This window comes from Cucumis melo, chromosome 10 (genome assembly GCF_025177605.1).
Source record: "Cucumis melo cultivar AY chromosome 10, USDA_Cmelo_AY_1.0, whole genome shotgun sequence".
Lineage (NCBI taxonomy): Eukaryota > Viridiplantae > Streptophyta > Magnoliopsida > Cucurbitales > Cucurbitaceae > Cucumis > Cucumis melo.
This window is the reverse complement of record NC_066866.1, coordinates 13,903,451-13,913,344: the sequence shown is the minus strand read 5'-3', so window position 1 is coordinate 13,913,344 and position 9,894 is coordinate 13,903,451. Positions and strand designations below refer to the sequence as shown.

Sequence of the window (9,894 nt, the reverse complement as noted above, 5' to 3'; positions counted from 1 at the left end):
TCATAACTGACAAGACCTGTACCAGATGTCAAAAAAAAAATGAAGATACATATAATCCCATGTGGCATGTGGATGAAAAGTTGTGGAACAAATACTTGGAATGGAAAAGATCAAGAAAAACAACACATGAAGAAAGGCTAGTAGTGTCCACAACAAGAAAGAAAGATTTCTTCAAAAAGCTTGAAGAAAACACATGGATACTAGGAGACGTAAGTACCTTTTCCAAATTTCATTTTATATATAAAAATGCATGATCGAGTACAACATACTTTATCTAACCAAACGATCGTTAATATATATTACACGATCGCTTATTAAGGAAATGCAAGATCTACGTCTTCGACTCGATGCCAGATTATGTTGAGCAGAAACTTGTTGATCAAGCTCTTCAAATGCCTGCACGATGCATCACCTCACTCGCAATTGCAATTGGAGTGGACCTCCATTAAAAAAAGTTCAAATATGGCCCTTGGCCAGTACTCAGATCTACTAAAATATTACAAAGAGGGCGTTCATTAGATTGTGGAATTTTCTACTGTAAGTTTATTGAATGCCTTCTAACACATGTTGATCATGATTGTCTAACTGTAAAAAACATGAAACTGTTTAGACAATAGTATGTACTGGAACTTTGGGCAAATAAATACTTTTGCTAAATAAAAATATATTTGATTCTTTTACATTTGAGTTAATTTTTGTATTCGTTTAGATACATATCAAAAAACAATTGTATAAAAATATAAAAACATTCATGTACAGAAATACTCATCGTGCATATATCGTTAACGATCCTTTAGTAAAGTCTAAACGATAAACTTAATAAAAATAAAAGATATTAGGCGATCGTTTAGTAAAGTCTAAAAAATATTAAGCGATCGTTTATATAAACCACACTAATATCTAAAAGAATATTAAGCGATTTCCTAACGTATAGGTGAAGAATATTAAGCGATCGTTTATGTGTATCACACTAATGTTAAAGATCACACATATATTGTTAAGCGATCATTTAGTAAAGTCTAAACGATCTTCTTAATAAAAATAAAAGATATTAAGCGATCGTTTATATATCTAATGTCTAAACGATATCAACTCTACATCAAATTTAATATCTACATAATAATCAAAGAATGATGGTACAAATTTTTATTAACCGTTCAAACCTTGCCTTGCTTACAGGTCCTACTATTATGTCCTTTACGACTACAATTAGAACATCTGGTTGAACTACTAAATTCTCCAACAGATGGAATTCTTTGTTTTCTTGGTCTTCCAGCCTACCGTTTAAAGACTGGAGGTAATATTTTCATGACATAATCTACAACCCTTCAATCAAAATGAGATCCAATAGGTTGAATACAACCATTGTATGTTGCAGATAGTGTTTCTCAATAATAAAACTCCGATACATAAGAATAGGTATCTAAATTAAGCATTCGTAGAACAGCAAGAGCATGTGCACAAGGAATTTTTTCAACATCCCACACTCGACAACTACAACATCCCACGTTTAACTTCACAATAAACTGTTGATTTCCATCCGTTACTTGGTATTCAATTGTACTTACTGGAACAACCTAATACAATACACAAATAAAGACAATTAATAACATAAGAAGAAATAGATTTCAATCTATATTGGATAGACAAAGATAGTAATATATCTCCAACTGTTCAAGATAAAATAAAAAATCTTACCAATAATCTTCTTGACTTCTCATGTTCTAAACGTAGAATGTTGTCAGCCTAAGAAGTCAAGTGACTCTTCATTGTAGAAGCAGCTTTACTTCTTTCATAAAACCACTTTTGCAATACATCCCTAATTGAACAAAGCATCGTTGCCACAAGTAGTTCTCTAAGATCTTTAAACACAGAATTTACACTTTTTGCATAATTTGATGTCATCATTCTATACCTTCGTCTACGTGAATATGCCCGAGACCACTTCTCAAAACCAACACTACTAAAATAATCTCTAATATTTGAACAAACAAACTCCATGCATCTCATGTGGCACTCAAATTCTTCAACAGCGTAGGCATAAGCACAGCTAAAGAAATACTTATCAAGTAGTGGATCCTTAAAATGGAGTTTCAAGTTACTTAAAAGATGTTTTGTGCACACACAATGCTCAACATCAGGAAAACTCTTAAAACTCCTTTGGCGATGCTAAGATGTCTATAAAAAACAATGACTAAATTAGTCCCCTCTGAAAAACTACTTCGTGTCTTCTCAAAAAATCATGTCGATAATGCATGATTTTCAGAATCTACAATGACAAAAGCAAGAAGGAAGATTTGATTGTTACCATCTTGTGATGAAGCTGTTAATAGGATGCCACCAAACTTACACTTCAAAAATGTCCCATCAACAGAAATAATAGGTCTACAATATTTCCACCCCTCGATTGAAGCACCAAAAGCCATAAAACAAAACTTGAAATGACCACCATCATCCATTTCTAAAGCAGTGCATGTACCTATAATAATTAAAAACACATTTCTATCAGCACAAACAAGCGATCGTTTAAATTAGTTAAGCGATCATTTATATTAGTTAAACGATCGTTTGTATATCTTTAAGCGATTGTTTAATATTTAAACAATATTAAGCAATCGTTTACATATACAATACTAATATCTAATATCATTTATAAACGATCGTTTAATATCTAAACAATTTTAAACGATCGTTTATATATAAAAAACTGATCACCTAGATTAGATTCAACCAATTTATCAAAGAATCTTGGAATCAATGCATACGATTTAACTGTGTCACCGTGTAATATCTTTACCATATGTTATTTTGCCCTCCAAGCTTTCTGGTAACTTATATTAACTCCAAGATTTGTACGAGTCTTATGCATAATCTCTTTAGGAATAGAATGATCACTAGACATGAACCTAAAATCATCTATAAAACAATTGTCGATTACTGTTGAAGAAGCTTGCATGTGAGAACTTTGCAAAGTACTTAATGAACAATCATGGTCAGAAGTGTATTTTCGTAGCATCCACAAATCACTCTTCTTATAACGAGATGCCCTTATATACCATTTGTAGCCTTCTTGCAGACATCTAAATTCAAGAGACCTCAAATTTGATACTGTAGTCCTACATTGAAAGTTGTTCTTCACTTTGAAAGCACTTCTTTACTTTCAAATAAACTTTTTTCCTTCAAATCAGAATAATAAGAGATGTATCTTATAACTTCATGATTTGAAACAAAAGAAGAAAAACCTATATTCAATGACATATCACCATTCTCCCGTACACTACTACTGGATGTCTACTAGTTGCATCTTTAACAAAAGCTAAATACCAAGCAACATCATTGTCCTTCTTTATCGGCACCATAGTTTGATACTTTTACCAAAATCAAGTAACACAGATAATTCTACTGATTCATCCAATTCAAGTTGTTTACGTATCAAAGAAACCAAAGAATTAAAGCTCACTCGCATATCTACCAAAATTCTAGACACTGAGTAGTTCTCATAAACATTGCAGCCATTCCATTGACCTCCATAATAAACAACAATAGGAATTGACATTCTAATCTGAAAAAAAAAAGAAAATATAATTAAGTATTTAGATGTAATAAGATAATACTAAACGATCGTGCAAAAAAGTTAATAAATACTAAACGATCGTTTAAAGACACTGATCGTTTAAACCATCGTGCAAAGTAGTTAATAAATACTAAACGATCGTTTAACACCAACACACGATCGTTTAAAGACGCTGATCATTTAAACTATGGTGCAAATAAGTTAATAAATACTAAACGATCGTTTAATACAAATACACGATCGTATATAATAAATTAAACGATTGTTTATGTGTAAACCATCATATCCATTTTGATACACGATCATTTAAAGATACTATTCGTTTAAAATCGAAATTGATACACGATCATTTTTAGACGCTCATCGTTTAAATAATCGTATTGATTTTGATACAAAATCATTTAAAGATGCTGATCATACAAAGCATTGAAAATTTTCATGTTCATAAAGATGAACGATGTGTTCATATAACAAAACGATCGCCTGTATATTGTTAAACGATCATGTTGATAGAGGTAAACGATCAAATATTTCAATGAAAATTATCTTGAAAAACTTCAAACTATCGATCTTGATAATGATTTAAACATCTTACAATGATTCTTAAAGACTCAAACGACAAAAAACTCAAATGACATTCATATTGAAATATAAATTCTTAAATCATCGTAAAAAGTAATCAAAACCTTCAACGATCTTCATAGCCAAATATAGGATGTCTTATAGTAATACAAACATATACTAAACATTCTATCTTCATGCCGAAATATATAATTCCGAAATTTTATAATCAACTAAATAGTTCAAAGAAAAACGATATTTAAAAAACTTACCGAAACCAGAAAATTTGAGATGATATCAACAGAGCAGTATACACGATCTTAATTGTCTAAGATGACAAGAAGAGAAAAGATGTAATCGAAGATAATGGATATCAGAGCGAATGTTCTAAAAAAATTACGAAAATTAACTCGGAATAGCTCGAATGATCAAAATTAAGACAGAGATGAAAGATATATAAAAGACAGAGATGAATAACTCGGAAACGACAATCGTGAAAAAATCAGGAAGAAGAAGAAAATTAGATTTGAAAGATGAAGGGCAAATAAGGAATTCTCAAAAAAATATTTTGCCTTAATGGGCTTGTTACATGGGTCGTAAATAGTTTATAGTTTTGTTACATTTATGTAAGATTCTCAATTATTTATTATATTTTTCAATTTTGTATTTGATACGTCCTGCCCATTTTTATGAAAGTTTTTTCTTTAGAAAATAATCTGGTTAAGAAAAAAAAGGAGAAATTTGAGCAATTATTTTATAAAATAGAAGAAAATGCGAAAATATTTTCACCTTATAGAATAATTTTGAAAACGAAAAAGTCCAAAAACCCAAATCATGAAATAACAAAAATACCTCACAATTAATCGACCAGATACATGTGCGAAAACCTTGGTACATGATTGTTCAGATCATGGTAAAACGATCTTGGTAGACATGATCTTATACGAAACGATGATCGCGTGTACCAATATCTTAATGATCTTTGTACAAGATCTTGTACTAAATCCAACCGAAACGATAGTGTACTAATATGATCTAAGTGATCTTGGTACAAGATCTTATATCAAATCTAAACAATCTTTTGTCGAATTTAAACGATTTTGGTACACAATCTTGTACCAAATCTAAATGATCTTGGTATACAATCTTGTACCAAGGTCATTTGGATATTGGTACACGATCGTTTAGATTTGTAGTGAAAAAAAAAGAACAAAAAAGAAGAACACAATACTTGATAATAAATAAGAATAAAAAGATGACGTCGAAGATTGGAAATGACAAAGAAGAAAGAAATTCTGAAAAAGGAGATGAAGAAATCACGAACAAGAAAACGTGATAATATGAAGAATGAAAAGTAATAATATGAAAGAGATGCACATGTATTTGATGCGAAATTCAAAACATACAGAAACAAATCTCGAATTTATGAAAATACAATATTGATTTCATGGATTTTTATTTTTTGTTACATGAATTGTAAATTATTTTGGGTTTTGTTCTATTTGTGTAAATTAACAGAAATTTAAACTCTTTTTGAGCTAAATTCAAAAGCCACATGGGAAAGTGCTTCCCAAATTATAGAGGAAGATGAATCAACAACAAAAGAAATTAATTAATTAATCTAAAGAGATGGTTTTATTTTGTCACACCAAACCCCAAATTCATTTTGTGACGCCAAACTTGAATAAGAGACCTAGCCATAATAAAGAATATCAATTAAAGAATTAAAGAATTAAATAACTTTTAAACCAATAATTTTCGAGCTAAATTTTCAAATGAATAAATAGGCCATAATATAAACATATAAATGATTTACCTTTAGGTCAAAATAATTTTTCTATTCTATTGGAATATGTATACTTCCGATTGTTAAATTTTATTCTCAAACCTTCAACGTCCATCATAAAATTAATTTCTGAAAAATAATTTTTGTCGGAATTAACTATATAAGAACCATAACCTTTAGGCAAAATATAAAGCATGTGAATATAATTTCAAATTTTCTACTATAAAAATGTAATAAGAAAAATCCTTCTTTTTTTTAGAAATCAAGAAGAGTGTATTGTAGACTAAATTTAATGAGATTGAAAGTAGAAATTAGACCTAAATTGAAAAAATTTGCAAATGGAGAGACTAAAAGTGATATTTCAACTTGAAATAATTTTCAACTTTAATCTCTCAAAATTTAAGAACCAAACTCTATTCCTAACCCTAAATACGCAATTTGAAAATTTTCAAGAGTCATAAATTTCCACTTCATGAACTCTTTGAATAAATGTATTAATAGATTAGGTTTTGTTATAGGAGTGAGTATACTCGTTGTAAGTAATATCCATGCATTTTGAGAAAGAATTGTCAAAAATTAACAAGTCACAAAAGCTCTATTATTCATCGGTGAATCATCTTATCATCAAACCTCTACAAAAGCAGCCATGGCCATAACCTTCATTGCTATCATTTTATTCATATTTTCCATTCTTTATGCTATAAAATTTTCTCAATATTATCACAATGGAACTCCCTCAATTCGACGGCTTCCTCCTGGCCCAAAGCCATGGCCTCTCATTGGTTGCCTTCCAGCAATGTTGAGCAACAAAAACTTGCCAACATACCAATGGATCCATGAAGTTATGAAGCAATTCAACACTGAAATTGCATGTATCCGTCTTGGATCAAATACCCACATAATTCCTGTGGCTTCTCCAGAACTCTCTCTTGAATTTCTAAACACACACGATTCTGTGTTCGGATCACGATCCATCTCCATGACTGCTGAGATAGTGAGCAATGGATATCTAAGTACAGTTCTTTCACCAATGGGAGAGCAGTGGAAGAAAATGAGAAAAATACTCGTTTCACAAGTACTCAATCTTCCAACCCTCCATCAAATGGTTGGCCAAAGAACAGATGAAGCCGATATTCTTCTACGTTACATTTTCGGCCTCACTAGAAACGGTGAAGCGATCAACATAAGAAGCATTGTACGGCATTATTGTGGTACCGTTATTAGAAGAATGATTTTTAGTAGAAGATACTATGGAAAAGGTAGGGAAGACGGAGGGCCATCTTTAGAAGAAGAAGATCACAATCAAGCACTGCTGTCCATTCTTAGGCATGTTAATGCTTTTTCTATATCTGAGTTTATACCTCTGTTGAAGAAATTTGATCTAGATGGACATGAAAAGATAGTAAAAAGGGCTTTGAAAGTTATAAGAAATAATGATGAACCCATTATAGAGGAAAGAGTGCAAGACTGGAGAGATGGAAAGAAAAAGAAGGCCGAGGACATTCTTGATATCCTTATCTCACTCAAAAATGAGAATGGCAAATCGTTGTTGTCCATCGAAGAGATTAAGGCTCAAGTCACGGTAAAGTATGATAGTTTTGTTTTGTTTTTTTATCACATTTGTAGCGGAATATTTGACATCAAAGTTAAAAGATTAAGGGTCAGCCTCACAACTATATACGAGTAGTTTCTCCTATCATGATTGTCGATTATTTTTAAGGTGAAATTCCACCTCTTTATTTAATTATCCAATCATAATTTGTCTCGTAGATTAAATTTACTTCGATTATTGCTTTAACAATATTTTATTACTTATGAAATTATATTTCCTTATCCTGTGGCAGGATTTGCAACTTGCCAGCATAGATAATCCTTCAAATGCAGTAGAATGGGCACTTGCAGAATTACTTAATCAACCAAAAATTATCCAAAAAGCTGTTGAAGAGTTAGATAAAGTAATTGGAAGAGATAGACTAGTACAAGAATGCGATATACCTAACCTCATGTATCTCACGGCTTGTATTAGAGAATCTTTTCGACTTCATCCATTTTCACCCTTCAATGTTCCTCATGTTTCCAATTCTGACGTTTTTGTGGCTGGCTACTTCATCCCTAGAGGTAGCCAAGTATTACTAAGTCGTTTGGGTCTCGGTCGAAACCCTAGAATATGGGAGGATCCAATGAGGTTTGATCCAGAACGTCATCTGAAAGATGGGACAATTAAATTTGGAATTTCAGAACCGAGTCTTCGGTTCATCACTTTCACAAGAGGGAGAAGAGGATGCATTGGTACCTCACTTGGCACAAATATTACCATGATGCTATTTGCTAGACTTCTACAAGGATTTTCATGGAGCTTACCGCCAGAAACTCCAGAGATAAATTATTATTCTAGAACCGATGAACTTTCTCTTCCAAAGCCATTACATCTACATGCAGTGCCACGTTTATCCCATGTTATGTATTATTGATAACGAAGCATAAAGCAAAGTAAACCAATAAGTCTACGAAATAAAAACATATGGTTGTAAGTTTCTTCCCTTTAATAGATATGGTTGTGGTGTTCATTAATGTGCTATCGTTTATTGCAAAGTAATTGTATTTTGCCATGTGCTTCAATGTTTACATGTTATGTGAGGAATATATCAACAAATAATTTAATTATCATTAATTAATTCCAACATTACCTCGTTTTTTAAGGGTATAACACTTTTTCCTATTTTATTCATGTGCCTCTTACTTAACGTTTTATGAAATTCTTAAATTCAAGTCCCTTTAAATTTTCTCCAAGAAAATCGTCATATTGAATGTATTCTTCTAGTTTTTTTTTATTATTCCTTCATGTTGTTATAATTTGGGCACTACTATTAAATAAAAAAGACTTTCTTCATGGTTGTGGTTTTAATTTCTTTACGTTTTTCTCAAAAAAAAAAAAAAAAATCAAGAACAAGTGATTTCAAAGATAAACCGTCAAGAATTTTTATGAAAAGGTGGAGTCTACCAATTTTTAGATTTTTTTCTTGACGTTTTAAAAACGTCAAGGAATATCAAATAAATTCTTGAAGTTTTAAAACGTCAAGAATTTTTATAAAAAGGTGGAGGGGAGTCATTTTTCTAAATTTCTTAACGTTTTTTAAACGTCAAATAAGATACATTTTCTTGACGTTTTAAAAACGTCAAGATTTACTAAATAATTAAAAAATAAAATATTTTATCTATTGTTAATTCAAAAAAGCCCTAGGTACTCAAGTCTCTCATGATTTTCCGAACGTCATGGCTACCCTCTGATTTCCTTCTTCCTTTTCTCACAATCCATCATCCAAACGCCACCTCTACCTACTACCATCCGAACGTTACCGCTACCTTGCTCGCCAAACTCGTCGATGAATCACTGTAAATACTCCGTTCGTTGTTTCCTGATTAATGGAGTTCATTACAATTTGAACAATGTTGAATGTTGCTTCTGAACCCCATGTTTGATTTGTTTGAAAATTGGGTCGTTGCAGGTGTGGGGAGATGTTTAATAGAATTGGATGTTTGGTGGATGTTGTAGGAGTAATGAAACTTGTTTGAGTATTTTAGTGAAGGCTTGTCCATGGATTAAAGGTATTATTTTCGATCTTCCTCATGTTGCTGCCAATATGTTTGATATTGTCCTAAAGGCTGATGCTGCCAATATGTTTAATTTGTTTGTAGATGGTAAATTTGTTAGATAACATTTGGTAATGGGAGTAGCATAAAAACTATGAGATCGGTCGATATTTTCAATATGTATGGTATCCTCAACAAAATTTAAGGTTTAAAAGTTTGTCCAGTTTTAATATTTTCATTCAATATCACTCAGACTGTTATGCATTGTCTTTTGGTTTTACATCCAATTTCATTTATTGGTTCACTTAAGTTTATTGCCAAGTAGGTTTTTGTGCCTATATGAAAATGTTACCATCTATAGCTCATGGATGTATATTTTCAC

At 31.4% G+C, this 9,894-nt stretch overlaps 1 protein-coding gene across 1 annotated transcript; it reads left to right on the top strand.

Annotated features, from left to right (window-relative positions):
• The first annotated feature begins 6,479 nt into the window (after nucleotides 1-6,479).
• LOC127151328 (tryptophan N-monooxygenase CYP79A68) lies at nucleotides 6,480-8,444 on the top strand. The gene is made up of 2 exons (XM_051090832.1): nucleotides 6,480-7,503; nucleotides 7,766-8,444. The coding sequence occupies exons 1-2, from the start codon at nucleotides 6,568-6,570 to the stop codon at nucleotides 8,390-8,392; spliced, it is 1,563 nt and encodes a 520-aa protein (XP_050946789.1). The 5' UTR covers nucleotides 6,480-6,567; the 3' UTR covers nucleotides 8,393-8,444.
• The last annotated feature ends 1,450 nt before the right edge of the window (nucleotides 8,445-9,894 follow it).